Source organism: Leucopleurus acutus, assembly GCF_964270905.1.
Source record: "Leucopleurus acutus genome assembly, chromosome: 5".
Taxonomy (NCBI): Eukaryota; Metazoa; Chordata; class Mammalia; order Artiodactyla; family Delphinidae; genus Leucopleurus; species Leucopleurus acutus.
This window is the reverse complement of record NC_139147.1, coordinates 29169152-29196257: the sequence shown is the minus strand read 5'-3', so window position 1 is coordinate 29196257 and position 27106 is coordinate 29169152. Positions and strand designations below refer to the sequence as shown.

Genomic DNA, 27106 nt, shown 5'->3' with positions numbered 1-27106 from the left:
TAAGTGAAAATCAATATGGACTCTCATTTTACATTAATAACAAGTTGCCAAAGAAAGCAGATTGCATCCACAGTGTGACTGATGCCTTGTCCAAATACTCCTTAAAGTAACATTAGAAGAAGTCATTTGTAGTTTAAATGTACAATCCAAGACAGTAGTGATCTTCTCGAACAGTTCTCGAATCATGATAATGTGGATTAATGAATAAAAAATCACTAGGGGCAACAATGTACAATAGGATTTCAATAACCTGGAATTTAACTAATAAAACTTAAGAGTATCCAGAATTTTCCTATGTTTGCATTCATCAGAAAAGTAGACGTAGAAACCAAGCTGCTTTTATTTTTTTTAAATTTTTTGGCTGTGCCACATGGCTTGCAGGATATTAGTTCCTCCACCAAGGATTGAACCCGGGCCACGGCAGTGAAAGTACCGGACCGAATCCTAACCACTGAACCACCAGGGAATTCCCCAGGTTGCTTTTAGATAGAAACACTATGTCCATTGAATCTGCCTTTTATAGTTTGTCTGCTACTTCTTTGTTTATAGTTCTGAATAACAATTATTTATATTCAGAGTGGTAATTCTGTGTCATCAAGGCAGTATTCTGGATTCAACAGACATTATCTTTTTAGAAAAAAAAATTACATTAGCGATGTAACGAAAGATATTTCTAAAGAACCTAAGCAGCCCTATAGTTTTACTCTCTTCAAGAATATTAAGCATCAGTGTTCTCATTTTCAATGTGAAGTTTCCTTCTTTGCATTGCCTGACACCAGTAAACACATGTTTCTCTGTATCATGAGATGGGTTTCAAGGAAAGGAGACGGATCTTAGGCTACCACCTCTCAGCTGTATCAGCATGTTTTGCTATTTCCCCTTCTAACCTTGGGGCTTCTCCACTTTGGAGATTTGAATAGTCCTACATTGGAAGAACATACATTTCAGGGTGGATTAAGACCTCTGCCTTCAGAGGCTATGCACTTCATCCCCTTCCAGTGAGAATAAAGTAAATCCAAACTTCAAAATCTTTGGAAGAAGGAAATTGTGTAATTGTATCATTTTCCTGTAATTTATCTTTTGGAAATCTACCCTTTATCTTGCCTACACATCTCCTGCTTTTAAATACATTTTCTAGGCTTCGGATATCTTGCCAACATTAGTTTATGGTCCACTGTGTATCCAATTGTTATCAACCTCTATTACAAGAGAGAATTAAGCCCTGGTACCTCAGCACCCTCGTACATAATGAATTAAGTTCTTATCAATGTATCTACAATGGTACTAGTTATGTACCTTTCATGGAGGAATTGAGTCACTTAAATTATTTTCTGTATTATGTGGTTTATATGGGAAACACAAGTTGAGAAAGGTTGGAAAAAATGATAAAAATTTCTTAGTCCACTCATTTTCAAAATGAATCATAACAGTTCTTTTAAACTTTTCCTCAAAGTTTTCATTTGCAACGATGAAACCACATTTATGCCATTCTTCTTAATCTTCTCCACATTTGTCACAACTTTATTTAACTGTGGACTCAAGTAGCACAAATTTAAGTCTAGTGATGTTATAACTAGTTCTAGGTATAAGGACCTTTAACTTAATATACACCTATTGTGATTGTTATTTTAAAATGTTAGCGATCATGAAGCATTTTCTCTTTATTAGTTATAATGACCTTCAGGTTTGGGGGCATCTACTTAATATTGACTAGTCTTTATGAGTATCAGTCATTCATTTTTGTTTCCAAGCCCTTCTTTTATGAAAAGGCAGCACTGAAATGGGACCTCATTCTTTAAGGAAAAGCTTTCTCCTCTTCCTTTGCTTTTCGGTCTTACTGCCACTGAAATGAAAGAGCCAGCCCTGTGTTCCATTAGCCAAGTGTTTCCGGAAAAGGCCAGAGGAATCAGTCTTTTTGCAATGCTTCTTGCCACATCAGCAGTGATCTCCATATTTGGAATGTGGTCCTGTTAGTCAGAATGGCTGTGGGGATAAGGCTGTATTTCCTCAGTTTATATTTGGGCCCATTGCCTCAACACAAAATTGAAAGAACTGAGTTCCTACCCACAGACTGACATCCTAAACATTTGGACTTGGCATAATGAAAACTGCTCCCAACACCGTGTTCTGTTTAGGTTGATTACTGATGGTGGGGCTCTCTTCAAGGTGTAAAACTTAGGTTTAAAGAACTCTGATTTCCAAAATTAGCTCTTTTCCTTTCAAAAACTAGATACTTAGTTTGTGATTTCATCCTCAGAAGCCACTATACATTCACCTCAAAGAGTAACAAAGTAAACAATATATTTGTTTTTATTTCCACCTGAGAAATGCTGTATCACATTCTCCAAATTCCAGGAATGGTTTGTTTTCAATACAGTTTATTTATTGTAGAAACCTTTCATCTGCAATTTTTATGGAAAAAGGAAATAATTGCTCAGTATGAAAGTTATGCAGCACAGTAATTTACAGAACAGCAGTAATTTGCTAAATGATTTCCTAATGAAATGAAAACATGACTACGCCTCCTCAAAAGCTTCCTACTAGGCTTGCAGTAATTTCAGGCAGGTGATCGGCTGGAGACCCTCAACTGTAACTATAAAAAGAGAAGGCAGGTCAGTAAATTATATTATGGAAATGAAAGCTATCTAGCATTCAGTTTTTGTATTTGGAGGGTCAAGATTTTCCTCTTCTTGTTTTTCTTTTTCATCTTGACGCTAATGACTTAGGGATTGGCACAAACCTAGGTCATCTGCTATGCGTGTTTTTCCAGCAGAGGAGATGAATTCACGCTAATACCTCCCCATGTTCTTTCTAAGTCATTTAGTCCCTTCATGTGGCCATGAAGCCAAGTAAAGCTAACTGACCTACCTAGAAATTGAAACTATAACCTTCATCAATTTTGTCCCATGGTCCAATCATCTGAGCTAACCAGGCAAGTAATACATTGGAATAAGAAACAGTTTGCCTACAAAATTACAGACTTGCCGTAGGGTATATGAGTGCATCTTTTTATACCAAAATATTTCTGATAATACGTTAAGTTAAAAAATTATTATATATAATTTTTCTATTATTAAAACTATGTAAAAACTTAGAGATATCATATAATTCACAAATGAAAGTGTTAAAATTTTAGATAGAGTTCCTCTATATTTCTGGATCATATACATTTTATATTTTATTTTAATAAAGTACACAAAAAATAAAATGGTACCATTTTTTAATAAAGCCCCTGAATGGTTTGCAAATATCCCCAAAGCTGTACATTTAAAAAATCTGGGTATATTGGAGAGTTAGTAAATAATTTGAAAAAGGGTATATCTTATTGCTACCAGCTAACAGCAGGCATAATAGGAGTACAGAAAGCAGCCCCAAACAGTTCTGTACTTTATGTAATAAAAATAAAATAATTATGTTAAAAAAAATTATTTAGGAGGTATTTTGTCATAAAGAACTAATTTGAATACTAAAATACTTTATTTCTTACCAAAATTTTATGGAATTGTATAAAGCCCATGGTTCAACATAAGATAGTCACCAATGGAGATAAAAAGTGGCATGGTGACTAGAACATAAGAGAGCTAATATGATTATTCATAAAATAAATATCGAGTTGTGACATTTAATTAATTAAGTATAGGCAATCTCAATTATACTAAACATGAAGAAAGCTTTAAGGAAATCAAACTAGATTCCTATTGCTGGGAAAAAGTTCTCATGCCCTAAGGAGAAAAATTTGTCCTATATTCACGTATTAGAAAGTTAAAGATTTAATAAAAAATGTAAACTACTAGTTTTTGCTTGACTTTCCCAGTTTTCTTTACCCAAATATTCCAGATTTTGACTTTACTATCTTGTTTTCCTTAGGTATGAAGCCTCTGTTCTTTAGGCCAAGTACAATATTATAAAATAATGCAATCTGGAGGGCACTGGAAAATAGCTGGCCAATGAAAGTGCTCCATAAACAATGTGTTTAATAAAAAGAATGTAATGTTTAGATTAATTAAAGGAAATATGAACTAAAGAAGATCAAGTAAGAAATTTGTTGAAATTCAAATGACGGTACCTCTTGGGTCTTTGTATTATCCTCCTCTTGTTCTCTAGCCTGGTACCATCTCCAAAGAGGAAGAACCAGGCTTAAAGCACATCTTAGGATGGCTCAAAATCTCATCCTCATTGGTAGCTCCACATGAGTCACTCAAACCAAAACTCAAGCACTCTCCAGATAACTGTGGCTATATTTATTTGTCCAGAGGTAGCATTGTCCATGGAGGAACATTCAGTAGGCAACATGGTGTAACTCTTAATTATTTCTTATTCTATCTGTCCCTAAATTACCTGAATATTTTAATTTTCTATTTAGTGATGATTTGGTATTTATTTCATTTGAATACCTACCCACCTTTTGGAAAAACAACAAGAACAAACTGAAAATAGGAATGTCTTCACGGGAAACCAACCATTTGCTGTCTTCCCGAGGCCATGAGAGAATATGGAGTTGAAATGACTCTCCCTGTTTGCAGATCTCTCTTTGCATCCTAGCATCGTAGTCTCCTCTCTAATGAGATGTACATCTTTTCACTTACACTCCCAACAACTTCCACTCCACTCTGCTGGCTCCTTCAGTAGGGTAGAGGCACACTCACTCAAGATCCAATCACTCAGCACCGACAGGGACAGCACCATTAGGCTGCCACTTCAATCAAGCACACAGTTCCATGAGAGGCTTTGGTGCCAGGAAATGTTTACCCGTGGTTGAGTTGTTGTCACATTGGACTATTTTGATAATGACCAAATAATATTAAAGGCTATTATTCTATTGCTAAATTAGGGACCTTGGAAAATCAATATCGTATTTCTTACAGGTTAAATTAATCCTGTTTACTTCACATGGTGAAAAAATAACCTAACTTCATTATTTTAAAATGTATTATTATTTGGCAAAAATAACATTACCTTGCATATTACTGATCTACAATTTGCTTTTATCATTTAATATGTTTAGGACATCGTCATGTCAGTAGGCATTTCATTCTCCTAATATTTTCCTACTGTTTTATTGTTCACATATATCTTAATTTATTTATAACAAATTAATTACTGATGGAAGTTCACATTGGTTTTAGTTTTTAATGAAACTCCTCGTAGTTTAGCTAGTGTTTTTATGCATTTGTAGAAATTAATCAAATTCCTAAAACTGGAGTTTCTGCATAAAAAAGTATGCACATTTTAAACTTTGACAGTTTTTACATTATCTCCTTCTAGAAATGTACTCATTTACACACTTGCACACTCACATGCACACATGGTTAGCGTATACATAAAACGAATCTTGACAACACATATCAACACCCACCTGCCCGTTACAAAAACTTCTGTGTGTAAAGTGGGATTGAAGGGGACTTTAAGTTTTATAAACAGAAAAAAGTTTTGCTCACTATTTGCAGATCTCTTCACTCCCTCATTCAACATGTATGCATTCTACAAGCATCTGTTACCATCCACTCAATGCAAAGTGTGGTGCTAGGGGCTTTGGGAAGGTACATGGTAATAGAGAATTCGGTCTTGTTTGGCCAGGGTAAACACTACAAAGCCATGCCTAGTACACAATCACAGTGCAATATAAAAACAAGTACAGGAATGCCCTACATGTACAGACATTATAAGTGACTGAGGTGAAAATTCTATGAACTCTTTCCTCTGGAGATTGTTCTCTGGTTGAAGTACAAAATGTTTCTATTTCATTTTATTGTTCTTTGTATTATACAGAATATGGCATCTAACATAATTTCAATCTTAGGGGGTAAAACCAAAAAAATCTGAAGAAAGTAAATTTCATAAAGCAAAATTTCTATGCCTAGAAATAGATATTAAATGCATATTTATAAATACATAAATGTAAAATGCCTGGGTGCCTTCTCCGTCTCTGTGGATAGTTAGCATATATTTTCTTAAAGGCCCCACATTTCTTGAATCTAGATCCAAATCATACGGCAAGTGGGTTGGAAACTCCAGGCATGCATGTCAGGGGCTAATGCACCAGGCTACCCTGGCACACTGTCAGGCCAACTGCTGGACTGCTGCTTGGCATAGCTACAAGCCTCCCCTGCTGGCAGCTCATGTTCCAGGCTCCTGGCTGGGCCTTGCCATTTGCCCTGTATCGTTTGGGGCAGGGAGGCAGGCAGGAAGACACAACTGGGGATAGCTGAGCAATGAGGGGCTGCTGTGACCACAGCTGGTGCTGACAGCCTGGCACACAACCCACCCTCCCCCTTCCTCCTCACTGAACACTGCAAACAAAGGTTGCAGGTAGTAACCTCCAAAACGTTATAGACAGATTCTAGTATAGTCTGTTTATTCTGTTACTAAGTTGTTTTTGGTTTCCAACTTAAATTTTAATTATCCCTCTGTTATGGGGAAAACAAGATATTTCCATCTCCTGTTTTCCCCAAGGACAATAGTACACATTCTCATAGACACACTTTTAAGACACATCAAAGTGCTTCTAAATGTAGGAAAAGAGAAACAAGTTCAGAATAAAAAGAGCTGTTTAACTATAAACAGCAGTTACCTATCTTATTATTTTAAAGAGCCATTTCTCAGCAAGGCAAAGGGGTTTTGAAGGTTGTGTTTATGGAAAAACACACACACATATATTCTCTATTCTCTTTTTTCCTTGCTGGGAATATTTACTCAAAGTAAACAAACAATTTTAAAATTCAGAAGATAAATAGAGAAAATCTAATGTGCACAAAATAAACAGATTCTTCTCTTTTGCTCCTTCAAGAGCTGAGTACTTCACCCTAATTTTTCTTCTTCTTCTAACCTCATCTAGATTCCCAGCTGAAGGAGCCAGTAGCCTAATTCTGCTCAGTTCTAATGCAACTTGAGAACAAATTCAGAATATCTCTGTACTGGTCTTGCCTGGGATTGCAGAACGCAAAGTCGTTATTCTACTCCAGAGGTAATACTGTGATCAGCCCTAACACCACTCGCCAGCCCTACTGTCAGCTTCTTGGAGAAGCAACTTTACCTCCTGTCAAGTAGTGACCTAAAAAAGTTTAATCCGGTTAACATTTTCAAGGTCCGAGTGGGTACAATGCTATCTATTTTGGCCTAAGAGAACAGGGAAATTGCTTGCTCTAAGTCTTAGATTTCTGTTTGTCCCTGTTCCATCCCCCATCCTCTTGGTCCCTCTAGATGTATTAAAGGCTCACATGGAGCTTGTGGTCTTTTCTACCTAATCTCAAAGCTTTAACTCCTGCCCTCAAAACAGGGGCCCACTCTGCTCAATTTTTATATTGAATGATAAGCAAAGCAAAACTTTCCAGTTTGCAACCTAAGAAGCAAAGAAACTCTAAACTAGGAATTTATTGACATTCCCCCAAACTGACATTCTTCAGTGATCAAAATAAAATGCATACATAAAATCCTGGCCAATTTGCATACCCCATTCTTAAACACACACAAAAAGCTAACTATTTTTAACCTATGACTATGACATGCATTTGTTTTTAATAACGTCTCAGTTTTATACAACCATACGTTCAAGGTCTTTATCATTCAAGGTACATGAAGGTTGTGCATTTAATCTTTAGCATGGTTGTAGAAGATATGATTCACAGAGTAGAGAATAGATAAAAATAAGCATGCAGCAGCATGGTGCCGAATCATCAGAACTCACCCTCTTATCAACAAATAGAAGTCATTCTTCTTTATTTCTTGAGCAAAGCAGTTTCATATAAGATAAATAGCTTTCAGTCAGAATAGCCTAACATGCAATATGCATCTTTTTGACATGTATATTCTAATACTACTTTAGACCGGTAAGATTAAAGGAAGAAAAATCTCAGGGTTGTATGTTGACAACAAACACTGGTCGAATCTACATTTTGTCCATTTTTCATCTCCCAGAATTTGACTCAGTGTGGGTATGTTTGTACATTACTGGATATTATTAAATGATCAACCTCTAGTGACCTTCAAGTACTGTTTTCTGAAGTTTTATAAAGAGAAATAATTCAGGGAATTTTCACTTTTTTAGGTCAAACATGGAAAGTCACATCATGCTTTGGAGATACTGTCTTTTGTTTTCAGAGACCAGGGCGTAGCAGAATGCATTTCTAATAGATTTAGGAGACTGGGTTCTAGGTATGTGACCTTGAGAAGGCTACTTATCTACTTTAGTTTTAGTTTCCCCATCTTGTATAGGAAGAATTTGGGTCAGATGGTTTTTAAAATTACACCTAGCTCTAATATGGTATCATCCATAAGTTATTCTTTTGTTAACATGGAAAGTAGATGGGTGATGAGGGAGGCCTTCAGTGGCCCATGCCTTTGGCACTGGACTGAGCTTCCCTCTGTGGGTCTCTGCTGAGCACACTTGTCTGGCTGAAAGCCGTTTCCCATGGCTCTCAGGCCCCTTCATTCACAAATCTTGTTTCAATGAGGCCATAGTAGCCTTTCACCTTTCAGGGCGTCATGCTGTCGCAAAGTTTCCGTTCTCACTTAAATATTAACTTCCACTTTCTGAGATGGAAAACTGAACTGAAGCTCTTGGGAAAATTGACCAAGCAGTAGAAAACTTGAATTTTCAAATAGTCACTGTTCTATTCATATTTACCAGTTTGTATGTGTGGAAGAAAGAACTTGGATTTTTAAAGTAGACTGCCTTTGATTAAAACTCCAACTCTGCTACTAATCTAGCTGTTTGGCCTCTTTGAAATTCATCTCTGAAATATGTTCTCATCTATAAAATGGGCAAAATACCTACATGGATGTTGTTGTAGACGAAAAGCAATTATCTACAAGTGCTCAAAAAATACTCTTCTTCCTGCCTCTACTTCAGCATCAACTTATTTCGGAGAGCATTGACAATGACACTGAAAATTATCAATTACAAGAAATCTACAGAATCCATTTCTTAGCATAATATTGCTTAGTGAGGGTCCATGTTCTGAAATGATGAGATGTGAAAGAAAGTGCCTCATTTCCTTTGAAGATATTGCTATACCAGTTTACACTGATCAGTTTTGTTTTGGCTTGTACTTTTGAGTAAATAGGCTACTTTCTTAAGTTTGACCTGTGTCTGCCTCTGTGACCCGATTCCTCTCTCTTCTGCACCTCTTAGCCTCCACAACTTCAAAGAATGCATACAAACTCCTAGGCCAAAGGATGAAATCAATTCTGCGGGTGTCAAATTAGTGATGCATGTGAAAACTCTTTGAACAGGATGAGGATCTATGCAAACTCAAGACAGTAAGTAAGGATTAAGTAAGGTACAGTTTCTAAAAAAGTAAATTAATTCTCACTAGATAAAAGGCCAGTGTATAATACACATGTGCAGTTCAACTATGCCATTTTGTGAGGCATATGAGGGAGGATATAGAAAAGCTCACGAAGGGACAGTCAGGAGACCTGGGTCCTAAATAGAACTTTCCTCTTTACTCTCAGTCTGGGCTGTGTAAGCAAGTATAACATAGCATCACAAACACTGGTCCTAGCTTTCTAATTCACTAAGTGTGTGAGCTTGGACAAGTTGCTTATCTTCTCAATTTCTCATTATAAAAATAGGGATGATACTAGCTCACAGAGTTGTGGAGAGCATTAAAGAAGAAAATAAATGTAAAGATCTTGGCTCAAAGTTTTAGTCAGAGAACATGTTCAAAGGATAATTAATGATTATTATTAATATTACTTGTGAAAGACAAGGTTGGATTAGATGATCTAAGTTCTTTTCCTCCTTTAAAATTAGACACCTTCCCCCCTTTTTTCTAATAAAATACTCCTTGCAGAGTTTGGCACTCCCTGAGCTCAGAGTTTTGGGAGCCTGGCCAGATTTAATAAGAAGAATGCTCAGATTGGGCAGTTGTAAAAACAAAAGCTATCCCATCTTTACAAATCCAGTTAGCGTAGCCAATATTCAAGGGAATCTACATGTGTTACTCCATCTTTAGTTTATACTTACAAATACAGAGAACCATCTCAGATAATAAAAGTAAGTGCTGAATATTTTTGCAAGCTATTATAGCATTTTGAAAGAATACTGTAAACACTTACAAGATGTGACTCTATGGTAATGAAACGAATTTTCTTGTGTGGAGCGAAGGCTCATTAGCTCAGAGCAATGCTCTGTGCTGTTCTACAGAAGTTGCATATGACATTTCTCGCTAATGGCTCATGCTGTCACTAAATATTTGTTTCTAACTCCCTCAGTTTTGGGGAATGTGGACATCCACTTGTGTGTAAATTAATAGCTCTGCAGAATTTAAATGAGGTACCCAGAAAAGCCCTTTTGTTTCCTGAATCCAGTAAGGAAAAAAAGGCCCTCTTTCTAATGATATATTTGACCAGAGTTGTTGTTTCCAAATGTATAAGAAAATACTTATTTTATTGGAAAGAATGCTTTACATGATTCTCAGTAAATAAAACTGGGGCTTTGTTTTTAATGATCTTACTGTTTACATTAAACTGTGATTCTCAGCTAGGGAGAAGAGTAGGTGTGCGTACTTACTTTCTTCATCAAGAAGATTTTCAGCAGCTGATAGTAACCTCATCCTATCTTCTGGATTTTTAATGTTTAATTCAATGAGATGACTCTCTTTTACATCCTTTAAATCTTCTAGGGTCTCGTAACCATTGAGCAAAAGTGTTGAGGTGTATTCCTGTGGGGAAGAAAAAATATGCATAATATAAGATAGTCAGATTCAAATATTTTATTTTTAGTTCTCTTTAGATTAAAAAACAAAAAGTGTAGGAATGCATGAAAACCAAAGGTGTCAACAGAACTTTTGCTTAACTTTATTTTATTTGTACTAGTTTTCCACATATGAACTTGGGGGCATTTAAACAGTATGTGGTACAGTTCTCACCTTCTGGAAGGACAAATGTAAAGAAGAAATGACTACCTTAAGCTATACAATGCTAAATCATGGATCAATTAAATAGCTGGATCATTCATCCCATTTGGCAGTTTTTCACTTCTCAAATAGTGAAAAATTGACAAAGCTAGTATGTTATTAAGTCTGTCAATAAAATGCCTCTAATACAGTATATTATAATAATATTTCTGGATCTATATCTTTTCTTGTTTGCTTGGTTGCAAAATCATCTACCCTTATTAACTTCTTGGAGTAGGTTAAAAATGAATTTGAAATAGACTCAATTTATATAAAAAAGTATACTTAGCATTTTGGTTGAAAGGCATTATAGAAACCTAAGGAATCTCAGACTTTCTATTTATTTAAAAGCTTTTATTAAGCATGAAAGCACTGTGGTTGGGAAAAGTATTGTTTCCATTTCTTATCATGTATATTTTGTCCATCATTTGCATCAATATAAATTAGTTTAAAATTCATAGGTTTCTGATTTCAAAGTCTGTTATGTTATTTATGTAACTTCTCTCTAACAATAGAAATGCAAAGTAAATTTGAATGCTTTTCAACTTTCTCAGATATTCCTCCCATTTTACTTGATCATAATTTCAATATCCTTATTTTAGTTACTAAAATTGAGTAAGAGGAGGTATAAAAGTTTTAAGTAATCAGAAAGAACTTATTACTAGCCCTTTATTTATTTTTAAAAAAGGGAAAGAAGGAGTAGCAATTCAACTCTTTTAAAAGTGATGTATCCTAGAAGGAGCACTGTGTTAGAACAACAAAAACAACAAAAAATCCCCATCCTGATGTAACTAACTGTGGATTCTTGAGTAAGGTATTTCACTTCCTTAGACCTTGGTTTTTTCATAGGTCACAGAACAAACAAGTAGCTGAAGCAGGATTCAAATTTGTGCTTCCTCCAAGGAGTACTCCATTTGGGGGACACCAATAGTAATATTGAAAGGCCTATGTAATGTGTCTACAGACAAGAATGCAACTAGATAATTCAGGAAAACCAGTTAAGGAAAGATTAATTGGCTATTGTCTTGATGAATTTTGAAAACTATCAAAGTACTGCTGTGTTAATTTTAGAAATGGATTGCAAAACAGTAAATTGAGTGAGGCTAGGCATATTGTATGTACATGCCATTTAACAACATAGATATTTCATAAAAAGTTTTCTAATGTAACAAGAAAATAATTGGATTTTAAATACAGACAACACAGTTTTCTTAACACAATCATTATGAGGGCTTAATGATCATTGTTTCCTAACAAATTACTTTAAAAACAATTAATTAGGTATCTTCTCTTGACTTGCTTTTGATCTCTGCTCTATAGAAAATACAATTTTCTTTTCATTTCTCCTTTCAATTCTCTGAATCTTTACCTTCACTCTTTATATTCTCTTTATCATTCTCATTACATGTTTTCTCCGGGACTTTTATTCTCCCAAGTATATTTCATTTTTCACTGCACTTTCTCAACCTAATCTCTACTGCGACTGCTAAGTACCATTAGAGTTTAGTCCAAAGGATGTTGTATCAAGACCTGTCCTCGCATAATAAAAGTAATAAAGGCTATATATAAACTGTTTTTGGAAAACAGATTTTCCCTTTCTGTAAGTCATGTATTTTTTAACTAAACAAACACTGACCCATTCTCAATTACTCCATCCGTATGCCACCAAAATCAAACAGGCCATGGGTTTGCTAACCTGAAGGTGAATCCTCTCTAAGAACTCCTGCAGAGTCTTAGGTTTTTCCTTTCCACTCCTTCTGTGTGCCTTTATTTTCTTGGGGGCTGCTTCTTCTTCTGAGATGACATCCACATAAATAAATTTGAAGTTTCCCACCTTATTGTTCAACATTCCTGTCCACATCCCCATTGGCGTTTTGCAGATAATGTCTATGATATCTCCTTTCTAAAGACAAAGAAATATACAAATTAGATTTCAGAGAACTCTGGTGTCCGTGACAATTGGTAGAAAGAATGGAATCATTGAAAATTAGAATAATGAGGGCATTACACTAAGGAGGTTTAGAGTTAAAAATAAATCTAAGAGGAAATTTCTTTTAAAAGTTTAAGGAAACTATTTACTAGTAATATTGAAAAAAAACCCAACATACTTGAAGAAAGGCTCCTAAATGTATTTGATGATGTGTTTATGTTTTTGGTATCATATCAACTTATCAACTTATATTTGTAGAGTATCCTATAGTTTACAAAACATTTTTGCATTCATTAAGTCATTTTATGCCCAAAACATGCCTCTTAGATATGTATGCGAGGTGTCATTATTACTCTAAATATTACAGAAAAAGAAATGAAAGCATTAAATAATTTCCCAAGAGCTTACAGGAAGTTAGTGACAGAACCAGAACTCAAGCCTAAGTTCTTTGAACTCAAAAATAATGCTCTTTTTATTTACCCTGTCAAAACAATATATATGTAGCAAAGCTCAAGCTATCATTCCTGGAGGGGGTCCCAAGTAAGGAAGGGGAAGAAAGACAAGCCTATGACTCTGTCCGTCCTTCTAGTTCATCTGAAAAATTCATCTACAGTGTGAAATAAATCCACCTCAAGTATTGTATCCATCTAAAATAATCAAAATGTTCAGAACTTTGTACATAGCAAATATGTAACAAAAGTATATATGCACTAAGGATAAATTAATCTAATTATCCTAGATTAATTAATAATTAATTACTAATTACTTATTTAACACTTAGATTGAGCTCCACAGCAAAGTTTGGATTGAAGTATGAATGAAATGCATTGGGATAGACAAGCCAGTTGGTCTTTCTCTTTATTCACATCTAAGAGTAAGACTGCAGGAGTTATTGGCAAGAGTAGAAAACTCCCCAGGGTATTTTTTTGTAAAGAAAGTTGATTTCTATGCAAATATAGTGTCTACATTTGTGTCATAGTTACTCCATTGAGACTTACAGCTTTCTACCTCAGAGATGACATTATAGATTCTGATATTTTTGTCATTTTAAGGGTCTACCCTCAAACAAAGAATTAAGTCTGCTACTAAATATATTTTTTTTTCTGCTGCTCTGTGAATGTGTATTCTTCCATCTAAAACATGGATTTTATTTGTAATAGTAGAATTCAATGTGATTAAAAGATCTGGTCTTTCCGATTTATGATAGTTTGCTCTTCAGACACTATGAGCTGTTCACCTAGTTTTTCCTGTCTTTAACTATAGGGAATCAAATCCTAGGCTAGATGGGATCATCTAAGCAGACCTAGAAAATCCCCAGAAGCTCTAGGGGAAGTTTCAAAGTATGGCAGTCCTATGCTACATCTTTCTTATTATCCTTTAAACTTGTAAAAAATATACATTACAGGGAAGCCCACAGATCACAAGCAAAAATCCAATTTCATTTCAGATAAGACCCAGGATGGTCAGCAACAGTATTCAACACCCAGTGTGTCTGTGGAATTCCTTATTGTGTCCTACTAGAGCTCCACAAATGTCCCCTTAGGCAGCACAAACGGTGGTGCAACCTTTGTGTTGTGAAGCCCTCACAGCAAAAGAAAATGAACAAAGAGGATAAGAATAAAAAAAGGGAATTCAGGAGGGAATATCACTGAGAGAAAGTTGTCAGGTTACTTATGGCATTTGCAAGTATTGACTTAAGTATTGAAGTTGCCTGGCCAAGTCAGGTTCCCAAGACGTTTGCTCTGCTGGGCTCTTGCCTGATAGTTCCATTTTCTCTCCCTCTCCTTGGCTTCAGGTAGAACTGGGCACCTCCAGCAACTTGTGAGGATTTTGGTTTTCAGAAAAATGTAGACAATTCCTTCTTCCCAAATAAGCTCTGATTCTACATTATCTACATAATACAACTTTTGAAAATAGCCTCAAAACACTGATCCCCCTACCCTACCTCTCATGTTTTGTTTGAACTCCTGCCATAGTACACCAGTCCCCAGTTCTCCTATTGGGAAGAACGTGCTCACCCCCTAGTTCCCCATACTTGCACTTCCTGAAAAAGATCATACACCCAGCCCTAGACAAACCATACAGAATGCGGATATGATGTGCACACACCTTGATTTTGAGGGAGTCAGTGTCATAAGGGCTCGGTGTGAAACTGGTATGTACACGGGCACGGCCACAGAATGGTCCGGAGTAGGGGCCATCATCATCGAGTCGAAAGCTGTCCCGGTTACTTGTACCATCTGAACAGCTTGTTATTCCACCTGATAAAGGCAAAGCAGAGGTTAACAGTTCTCACTGAAGGTTCATAACATTCTGAACCATCACCTGGACATAACTAAGCAGGAATAATGCTGAAGCATTGGATGCCAGCCTCCTGAGGTGGTCCTAAGTGACTGATCCCTGTTTCTGCCTCCCAGTCATTTTCCACCACTGACTTCTGTCCTCTGAGCCATTTCTGATCTTTTTCCAGTCAACCTGATCATTCTTTCCTCTACCACGAAACTAAACACTCTTACTTCAGTCTCTATCATCTGATCCAGTAGCACAGTGCTTTGAGCATTGGATACTTGCTAAAGAGGCAGACAGTAGAGACTTAATTCCCTGTACAAACCAGATAATTAATTTTGTATGTGTAAACAAAGGCAGAAACCTATAGCGACAGTTTGATCTTTGTGTGCTATTGATCAGGAATGATCAAAGCATAAGACCACAAGCTTCCCTACAACTTATCACAATGTAGCAAAAATAGTGTCTCAGACTTCCTACTGTGTACCAAAAGCCATTCTGAGGTAACATCTCTGTGTATAAAAGGTAGCAGTTTTGCTTGTTGTGTGAGCGTCAGGGAAAGAGGAAGTGTGTTCCAATGTCTGTACTCCTAAACTGTTCAAAATTGTTCTAAACTGGGCTTTTTAAACTGCTCCAAATCCTTGCTCTCTGGTCCTCTTCCTTTCTGATTTTGAACCTCAAGGGGGAAAAAAAAGAGATTCCATTTTTCCTGCCTGCCCGGGGGCAAGAATATTTCCCAGTAGAAGTAACTCTGAGTCTCCCTATTGCTCTCACTTGTCACCTCATTTTTTCCTTCACTGTGGCCTTTCAGTGCTCTGCTTCATGAGGGAACAGTCCCAGTATCTCTGCCATTCTTTCAAATAAGTATAGAAATAAGAGAAAGATCCTTAGCGATTCTCCATTTTTTTTTTTTTTAATATGGACTGGTGTAAAAGAAAGGTGAGTTGCATCTAGTCACAGAAATTAAGTTGTTTATGATAACAGCTAAGTAGACCCCCATCTCCTCACACCCTCCCTTCCATGACCACTCCAGTCCCTGGCTTTTCATTGTAAAATTATAAAGTTTTATAATTATAATTGTAGAATTATAAAATTCTACCCATATTTGGCATTACAATTTTGAATTTTAAAACTTCCAGCAGAAATGAATACTAATAAAATCTGAATTTCACACATGCAAAAATATATCCCTCAAATGCTTCTGTACTAGCTTTTTCTTCACAAAATAACTGTTCTACAGCCAGTAGGAAAGTAGGAATAAAATTCAGGATATTTGCAGCAGCTGGTCTTTGTGATCCATCTTCAAATAACAGAAGCAGTTGATTTTAAATGAAATGGAAAATAAACTTTGCAAAAAACATTTAAAAGCCCTGAAAAGATTAGAGGGATAAGTAACAGTGTGCATATAAAAAAAATTATAAGGCACCCTGTAGTATCAGTAGTTTCATTCAAATATTGTAGCAGGACATGTGACTGAAGCCTGAGTGACTTCTTTGGTAGAAACGATGTTTTTAGAAAATTCTTATTGAACACATGCTGATTCCTTTTTGTCACTAATTGGTGATATTCCTACTATTTAGTATTTACATACTACTTCACTCTTTACCGGCTAATGCTGAATGGAAACCTAAAAAGTAAATGTTAGAACTGATGCAGATGTCCTGCTCTTTTCAGAATACTTCAGGATAAAAAGGAAAGGAAAGGAAGGAAAACATGACAGAGGGCAGGACAGGGAAGGAATAAAGAAAAAATGAAAGAAAACAAAAGAAAGAAAGAAAGAGAAAGAAAGAAAAAAGGAAGACAGAAAGGAAGGAGGGGAAGGAGGTAGGAGGTAGGGAGAGAGGGAAGGAAGAGAGAAAGGAAGAGAAAAGGAAAGGAAGAAGTACATGGAGGGGGGGAGAAAGGGAAGGAAAAAGAGAAAACAGGATTTTAGTTTCCTGAATACTTCAAGTCATTTAAAAAATTTGGACTCAAAATAATGCTAGTTCTCCCCAGCACACTTTATTGTAGGGATTCTGATTTAATTGTGCAATATAATCTTTTGGAGGCATATCCCCAAGAGCCTTGCTGACCACAGTGCTAAAAGTTTCAAAATAATCCATAATTCTAATATATTATGTATTATTTTAGACAATAGCATTGCTATCGATTCAACACATCCTACATTTTCACTATTTCTCTTATCAAGTAGTTGGAACATTGGTGAAATTTTGACAAACAAGCCAAAGAGAAATAAATCTGTTGTTTTTAATTAACTTAACCCAGATCTCCCATCTAGACTCTTGTCACTTATTGTATAGCCTTACTTGATGAGCTCCGCCCACTGTAGAGACTGTCCATGGAGTCACTGGCTTTGAGGGAGCTCTTCTCTGTATGGGTTCCAATCGTGGGATCACTGTTCCGATAAGGTAAGGCATCCTCTCCATCTTCCCCATCCTTCAGAAAATCATATCAGAGGTTAAATGCAAAGAACTGATTTCCTTGGAGACTTTCACTGTGTGCATTGATTTAACAAAGAAGACATATTTTAGCAATGAAATACTTAGGAATACATCAGCATAAAATATGAGTGTCATGAATCTTTAGCTCAATTTCAAGCATAACATTTTATGGTATAGTGGGAAAAATTCTTTAGATGAAACAGCCCACATTTTGGAATTTAACTGAAATTATAAAGTTTATTTTTGTAGTTAGGATGAATATCGTATCAAGACTATTTAATCAGAAATGCTAGATTTATTAACATCTGTGCTTTATCTGTTAAAGCACTTTTATTTCTTCATGGTCTCCTTATCATCTATTTACCACCATTACTAATCCTTTGAGATCTGATATTACAAGTTTAAACTCTGCATAGTTGCTTTGTGTCAGTTATTTGCACCCTACCAGACCACTAGATATGAATAAAACATACACACTTTGCAATTCTAAAACAAAGCTTATCTAAGAAGCTTTACAAATCTCATATGGTGCTTGCCACCTAGTCAAGTGAAAAGCACATCTTGCATAAAATTAGGAAAGACAGACAATTTCAAAAGAAATTACATCTGCTTGAAAACATCTCATATGTTTTCCATGTTTATATAGTTTCAACAAAGCCTATGAATTTCTTAATATTCATCAAAATATAATTCAATATTCCTCATTTTTGAGCATTTCTAAACATTGGTAAAAATTCAGACTATACATACGATATATGCTCAGTTTGATTCTCTGCTTTTATCCATTCTTTTATTCATTTGTTCAGTTATTCAACACAAGTTTGTAGAACACCTTCCAAGTACCTGGCATTGTTTTGGGAACTGGAGATATCATGGGAAACAATATACAGGATCCTATCTTAAATGAGGTACATTTTAGTTTGTCAGGGTGTGTGCATGTGTGTGTATGTGTTTGTAGTGTTTGGGGAGGTTTGTGTAAACAAAGTGAGCAAGACAATTTCAGAGAATAATAAGTGCTATGAAGGAAATAAAACTGGGTGATGTGAGAGGATTAGCTACTCGGGTTAGGGTTGAAGGAAAGTTGACTGATTTAGAGGGAATAGCCTCCAAAGATCTCCTCCATAAGGTAATAGAGTCTGAATTCTTGACCTGAATGATAAGAAGATGTGACTTATATGAAGATTTGGAGACAGTTTTCCAAGCAAAATAAATAGCAAGAACAAAATAACTAAACTCAGAATTAGCTTGGGTTATGCAGAGGAAAACAACAAGGCCAGGGTAGCTGGAGCTGAGTGAGAGCAAGGAGAGCATTAGGATGTGAGCTCAGAGAAGTAGACTGGAGTCAGCTCAGGAAGGACTTTATAGAGCACTTTCAGTAACCATGGAAATGTGCACTCAGATCTCTTGCTGCGGGACCCTTCTTTACTGACAGCCCCAACTACTAGCCTTCTGTATCGATCACTGTGTTTGCAAGGAAGCCATGTTCCAATGACTTAAGCAGTGGGGCTACCATTTGAGTCCATTCTGGTGGGATGTGGGGCTTCTCTAATGGAAACTTTTGGTTCAAGGACTTCCCATCAATCTGGCCAAAGTTTTCTTAGAACAGTGTTGAAGCCTGAGACTTGAATGATCCTCCTTCTTTCTTCCTCTCCCTTTACAGGTGTCAGACTTGCACTGTAGTCTGAAGGATTTCCTTGCTCATTTTTTCTTTCTCTTCTTTATCCTTCACAGGCATTTTCTCCAGTAAGTCTTTGGTGTGTCTATTCCCTTCTTGGGGGTCTACTTTTCAGAGGACTGGAATGAACACATCATAGTAAGGGAATGCATTTGGTACTGTAAAATTTTAACCAAGGGAGTGATGTGTTCTGAATCTGACTTTTCAAAGATCTTTCTGGCTTTCATGTGGAGAATCGCTTTTATGGAGGAAAGAGTGGAAGAAAGGAAACCAATTAGGTAGTCTAAGCAAGAGAGTTTGTTTATTTAGTCTAAAGCAGGAATAATTTACATGGAGAAGTTAAGGGTTTTAGATATACTTTGGAGTTAGTACCAAGAGGATATGCTGATGAATTGGTGTGAAAAGTGAGAAAAAGAAGGAATTTTGAGTGATTTGTAGGCTTTCTTCTCTCTCTGTCTCTGTCTCTCTCTCCCCCCTCTCCTTTCTTTCCAGCATCTACAGTTATGACAGTGTTGTCTATTTCTACTTGGAAGACTGGACAAGAAACAAACTTTCTGTAGAGCTTAGAGAATCAATAATTCTGTTTTAGATATATTAGGTTCCAGTTATCTATTATGCATCTAAGTGATAATATCAAATAAGCAGTTGGTTGTATAACAGATAAGTAAAGAGATCATATGGGACTTCCCTGGTGGTGCAGTGGTTAGGAATCTGCCTGGCAGTGCAGGAGACACAGGTTCGAGCCCTGGTCTGGGAAGATCCCACATGCCGTGGAGCAACTAAGCCTATGCTCCACAACTACTGAAGCCCACGGACCTAGAGCCTATGCTCCATAACAAGAGAAGCCACCACAATGAGAAGCCTGCACACCACAATGAAGAGTAGCCCCTGCTCAACGTAACTAGAGAAAGCCCACGCACAGCAACGAAGACCCAACACAGCCAAAGATAAATAAATAAAATAAATAAATTTTTTTTTAAAAAGAGAGATCATAGCTAGAGATGTAATTGTGAAAAAGTCATGAGACAAGATGAGATCACTTAGGAAGAGAGACTAAACTAGTAGAACATCTAGGAACAAGCCTCAGGAAGACTCAATATTTAGAAGGACAGGAAAGAAAGCAGAGCTAAGAAAGGAAACTTTGAGAAAGAAGGAAAGCCAGAAGAATGCCCAAAGAAACCAAGAAAAAAGAATGTTTCATATGTAATGAAATCATCACTTGCATCAGGTACAGCTGAAAAGTCATGTAAGAAGAAAGAAAAGTGACCTTTCGCTTTGGCAACATAGAGGCTAATACTGACTGTGACAACTGTTTTAATGGAGTACTGGGGACAGATCCTATTGAAATGCATTAAAAAGAAAATAGCTGTAAGACATATAGATCAATGGAATAGAACTGAGGGTCCGTAAATAAATCCATATATTTATGATCCAAATATTTCTGACCATATATTTATGATCAATTGATTTTTCAGCAAGGATGCCAAGACAATATAATGGAGAAATAATTGTCTTTTCAACAAGTAGTGCTGGGACAATTGAATATCCACATTCAAATGAATGAAGTTGGACTCCTACCACACACCATGTAGAAAAATTAATGATCATACACCAAAATTTAAGAGCTACAACTATAAAACTCTTAGAAGAAAACATTGGAGTAAATCTTTGTAACCCTAGATTAAGCAATGGTTTCTTAAATACAATACTAAAAGCACAAATGATGAAAGAAAAAATAAATTGGACTACATCAAAATTATAACCATTTGTTCTGTAAATGACAACATCAAGAAAATGAAAATACTATCCATGAACGGGAGAAAATATATCATATCGCAAATCGTATATCTCATAAAGGATCTGTATCCATAAGATATTTTTTTAAAAAGCAACAATAAAAATACAACCCAATTAAAAAGCAGGTAAAAGATTTGTATAAACACTTTTTGAAAGAAGATATGCAAATGGCCACATGAAAATATTCTCAACATCATTAGTCATCAGGGAAGTGGAAATCAAAACTATAATGAGAATCTATTTCACACCCATTTTGATGGGTAGCATCAAAAATCATACAATAACAAGTGTTAGCAAGCATGTGGAGAAACTGGAACTCTCACACATTGCTAGTGGGAATGTAAAATGATGCAACTTCTTTGGGAAATAGTTTGCCAGTTTTTCAAAGTATCAGACAGAGTTACCATATAACCAAGAGAAATGAAAGAATACTTCCACATAAAAACTTGAACACAGATATTCATATTCATATTTTAAATCATGCTGAATCATTCATTCCCAAAGTGGAAACAACCAAATGTTCATCAATTGATGAAAGGATGAATAAAATGAGGCTTATCTATAAAGTGGAATATCATTTGGTGATGAAAAGAAGTGATGTACTACTGTTTGTTACAACATAAATGACATATGTTCTTCACATACTACATGAGTGATCTTTCTAAGCCTCAATTTCCTCTATGAGAATGTGATAATGCTTTCTTCCGCCCAACTTCTGGGCACAGTTATTGAGGGAGAAAATACATTGAAGGCCTTCATAAACTGCCAAATATTTCTAAACTACTTAGAAAAATATTAACAGAAAAACACAAGTGATTAACAGAGGACACTTACCTTTTCTTCAGAAAGGGCTTTGATATACTTTTTACCCACTTTTTTCTTCATTGTCCAGGAAATAGCTCTCATTTTTTTACCTAAACTTCCTCCATTATTTGAAGTTTTGTTTTGTTCTTCACTTTCATTTATGCGTTCCCCTTCATGCACCTAGTTAGAATTATTTACAAAAAACAAAACAATAAAGCAATGAAAAACATTGTCATTTGTCCACACTCCCTCTTCTTCTCTCTTTTCTCTACTTCAATGTTCTTTATCTTCACTGTAAAATTACAAACTAAAATAAATAAGAAAGTATATTAGTTTATTACTATCTGTGTTAACTTACCATTACCTAAGTTTCAGAAAAGAGTACTATAAATATTTTTAATTTCAGGTTTTGCTATCTTCCTTTACAAAAGCTTTGAAGAAACTATCTAAGCATATTTTTAACTTCAACATTTTTCTGTGCTGTTCTCTTTCATAGCCTGAATCACAATTTTATTTAGATATTTATTTATGGGTTTTGTTGTTGTTTTAAAGTCTGTCTCCTCCTAGACTCTAGGCTTCATGAAGTAAGGATTTTCACCTGTATTGTAACAGTACTTTCTGAGTGCCTAAGGGAGATCCTGTCATAGAGTAGATGCTCAATACACATTTACTGAATGAATGAATGATGGTTTGCTAAAAAATGTGCAAACTACTTTATCAGATTCACTAAGTTCTTTCACAAATTTCTAGGCCACCGTTACTAATCAATGAATTTGAATGAGCCTGAGCAACTTTTATAGGTTGACTCTAGAATTATAAACTTAATAACAGTAAATATATCTATGTATGATTATGGAAAGTTGAAGGTTTATACAATATGGGAGTTTGAGATTGACATATACACACAGCTATATTTAAAATAGATAACCAACAGGGACCTACTGTATAACACAGGGAACTCTACTCAATACTCTGTAATAACCTAAATGGGAAAAGAATTTGAAAAAGAATAGATACTTGTATATGTATAACTGAATCATTTTGCTGTACACCTGAAACTAACACAATATTCTTAATCAACTATACTCCAATATAAAATAAAAGTTTAAAAAAAAGATCAACAAGATATCCCTCATGATAAAAAAATTATATAGGGCTTCTCACTATTTGTATACACATACTGCATTGTATTATTTACAACTGTGTAAATGTTGATAGACCATATAGCTATATACAAGTTTATCAATGTATATTCATGCATGTATACAAGTTTATCCATAAGTTTATATATACATAAATATATAGGTGAATAAAAAGGGATAGATGTAATATATGTATAAAAGGGGATATATTATATATACACATGCATATGTATGCACTAATGGAGGTATTTATAAAGTAATAATAGGTGTTATTTTCTTTCTACTTTTTTTTTGTCTAGAATATCCATTGCTGAAATCAACATATTTGAAGATATTATAGGTAGATGGATATAGGAATCTGAAAGGTATTCTGAGAGTCAGATATGATAAAAAGAATTCTTTATAAAAAAAAACAAAAAATAAAGATGCAATATAGAGAATGAATAATTAAGAAGTGCATAAGGTCTAAAGCCTATTGATCTAAAACAAATCTATCACATGAATAGATAACTCAGGTTCAATGATAAGCATATATTTTTACTTTTCTCAATGTACATCCCTCCCCTCTATTTTATTAGTTGTTTTACATTTCATTAATCACTTATCACAGTTGGTCCATGGTTTATGAGATAGTATAACAAATAGCAAACTTTGGACATGATGTTGCATCCTGCCTTTGTCATTTATGACCTGTATAATTTAGAAGTAATTTTATTGAAACATATTTCTTCAGTGATAAAATAAAAATAATAATAGTTCCTACTTACAGGTAGGTAAAGTGCTTAGTGCTGTGCTTACTTCCTGGTAAGTGCTCAATTAAATGTAATGATGATGATGATGATGATGATGTAAATAATTTTATGGGAAGCTTTTCTTAAGCTACATTCAAAGTGTTCATGGTTTGCAAATGTGTATGGAATGGTCACCACTGAGACATTTCAAAGTGTACAGAAGTATGAGAGTGCAAATGAGCAGCCTATGCTCTCCTTAACTAATTTCCAATTAAGCTATTTAATCATTTCCTAAATTAAAGCAATTACAACTTACATGAAATTTAACATGTATGTTGTTTTATAGTGGAAATGCTCAGAAAATTTGGGATCGTCTATGTTACTTTAAACTGTAAATCCTTCGTAAGTTGATGTTCTGCCTTCCCAAACATCTGTTAGGTTTCTTAGATAGCTTTTTACTCTTAATGTCCAGCATGGTACTAGATACTAAATAATTGTTTGTTCATTTATCACAAAAATGTATGCAAGGTTATGATCTTTAAATATATTCCTTTTTCTTACTGTAATTTGCAAAAATTACATTGGCTTCATAATTTTTCATAATATGTTTGTATAACACTCATTAAAATGGAATAGAGTACTAACCCCAATTGAATCATCTGGTTTTGATATGGAATTATTCCGAAAACGGTCAAAATTCCCAAAACTGCTGCTGCGCTATAAAATAGGAAAGAAAAAGGAAAGGAAATTTAGGATTTGTGACTTTCACTGATAAAACTGCTAAATAGATTAGATTATGGTTCAGTAAGCATCAGTCTCTTGCAAATACAAGATTAAGAAATCTCTCTGGACTATCTAAAGGCACTGAAGGTGTAACTATTATTAACATTGTAATATTTACAGTTCATAAAATGTCTTCATATGTTTATGTTACAGTGTTAAGCACCTTGGAGAAAAATCTATTAAATTATTTTTAATTTATAGTGTTACTTTTGCTCTTGAGAATGGCATGTATTACTAAACAACCAACCAACTAATAAAAAAACAACAAAACAAACACACAAAAACAAACATTTGAGTAGATCCACAATTGTGCCTCATAAAGATCATATTTATCAAAAAGTAAAAATGAACACAAATGTATTTCCTGTAGCTAACTCCTGATAATTTGAAACTCTCTATTAGATGTCAGAATGAGAAGGCACATACACAGACCTATTAATAAATTGAAAAGCGCATTTAGGTGTACACAGGTTGGGAGGAAAATGAATTTTTCCACATTTAACATGGAATTACAGTGAGACCCCGGGTCAATTTCATTCACTCATTTTAAGAAAAAGCTCAGTATGTTAATAGAAGACTTATTCTCTTGGATACTTCTTGCCTACAAGGCTAAATTTTTATTCCTATGTAACTCATTCTAGGCAGGTAATTACAAGCAATTCCTGATATACTGCAAAGTAAATGATTCTCTTAAACACATTTTCAAAAATCTTTAGAGTCTTTGAGTCACAAAATTGATATTTTCTCACTATTTAATTTTATACATTGTTTGGGATGGTGGATATCGGATGTTACAGACTTTATATACCCACAAATCCCAAGAATATGTTATCTTAAGAACTTTACCTCATTTCAAGCTTATAATATTTTCAAAATAAGCTGGTGGTACTGAAAAATAACCTGGTAATTTGAAAAGTTAAAAATGGGAGTCAGTAATCTATAAAACTTTGTATTGTCCTTTAAAAGTCACAGATCATTTTAGTTCAAGTCGGCTTCAAAGGCTCTTAGGCTTTACAAGCATTTTTATTCTCATGTCTCCCTACTAGTGATCTTTAAAACTCCTTGTTTCCCTTTTAAATCAGTTGAAATAAAAAGATCCTGACACGTGGCAAGGGGTCAGCTTGATAGACAGTGTGATACAGAACGTCACCCCAAGGATGATGGCTGTGTTAGACACAAATAATGCCTTTCGCTGACTTGCTACCCCTGACGAAGAAGCCCTTCAGCTGTGGCGAGGGGAGAGAAAAAGAAGGACTGAAACTGAGAACCACTCTGGTTCTCACGCAGGGCTTACTAACTTAGAGTGATTTCCCAGAGCATTAATCATTTCTACCTGCCTAGTAGGCATTTCTGCCAGGCCATCATTGCCCAGAAATCACAAAAGGGAATTGAGCGTATTCTTGTGTTGCTTATAAACTATCTGAACACAGGGAAATCTGTTACTCTTTTATCTACTTGAAACATTCTTATGGCCTATTGGAGCCTGTGCTTAGGGCAATTTTGTAGTCTACAACCAGCCTATGTCCTGCCTACTAAATATTAATGAGGGTTACAGCATGATATCCACCACTGGATAATCGGTCGTGTTGCCCGGCATGAATAGGCTCACTTCAGCATTTCTCTACAGTATCTTCTGCCATTAACTAATCAATAGTCACCACCTTTTAAAATTAATTCTCCCCTCACTATGTCGATAAAGAGAAGCAGATAATGGAGTAGTAGTTTTCAGGACTATTACTTTGGGTTTTGTCAGTCATCTCATTATGAATCAGTCAACAGCTTTAAGCCAGAGGAGTAAAATACCAATCTGTCCTAAGACACCCTTTAGAAGCAAATCTAAGTATTTAAAATAACGTTTTTAAAATTTCAGTATTCTCAAGTCAAAAAGTTAGTGACTTTCTGAGATGGTTTCATAATGTATAGGTTATGGCTTAATGAAAAAAGGCTAATGTCTACTATGAGATATGGACAGTGAACAAATGTGTAATTTCTACTGCTGTTAAGTTTCCAGTGAAAAGGTGAATCACGTGGAGGTAAGCTGGTTTCATAGATGATAGTCCTTTATAAATAAGAATGTATTTCAATATTGATAATTTTGCACTGTATAATTATAATGGATTAGGTTTAGCAAATACTATTTTGTGACAGAACTCCCATCAAGACAGAGCTATTATATAAACAAATAGCTATCGACAAAAGAGTAACTTAAATAAAAATGCAATTTATATTTTAGATAATTCTTTGTTTTTGTTGATATTAGATTATATTTAGTCTTTAACTATAAATCTATACAGTCTTTCCTTATGCAATTAGATATGTGTTTGTAAAATGGCACACCTGTGGAAGGTAATTTGGAAAAACTAGCAAAATTACATGTATATGCCCTTTGACCCAGAAATTTCATTTCTAGACGTCTATGTCAGAGATACACTTGAATATAAATCATCCACATTCAATGTAAATCTTTTATAATATTGAAAAGCTATAAATCCCAATGTTCATCAAGAGAAGACTGATTGAATAATTTATGGTAAATTCAAACAATAGAAATGTGTGCATCTGCAAAAACACTGAAATATAACTATCTGCTATGGAATTATCTCCAGGACAGTGTACGTG

General features: G+C 35.1%; 1 protein-coding gene across 3 annotated transcripts in view; it reads right to left on the bottom strand.

Annotated features, from left to right (window-relative positions):
- The window catches only part of SAMSN1 (SAM domain, SH3 domain and nuclear localization signals 1), a 48577-nt gene that overhangs the window by 1113 nt on the left and 20358 nt on the right, over nucleotides 1-27106 (bottom strand). For 2 of the 3 annotated variants that reach the window (XM_082839338.1, XM_082839340.1), the window contains exons 2-7: nucleotides 24350-24421; nucleotides 21862-22011; nucleotides 17421-17550; nucleotides 14938-15089; nucleotides 12595-12801; nucleotides 10514-10664 (exon numbers count right to left, since the gene is read on the bottom strand). In XM_082839338.1, the coding sequence (XP_082695464.1) occupies nucleotides 10514-10664; nucleotides 12595-12801; nucleotides 14938-15089; nucleotides 17421-17550; nucleotides 21862-22011; nucleotides 24350-24421 (862 nt within the window). Of the gene's footprint in view, nucleotides 1-2465; nucleotides 2594-10513; nucleotides 10665-12594; nucleotides 12802-14937; nucleotides 15090-17420; nucleotides 17551-21861; nucleotides 22012-24349; nucleotides 24422-27106 lie in introns of those variants that run through there. The other variant, XM_082839339.1, reaches the window with a different exon arrangement.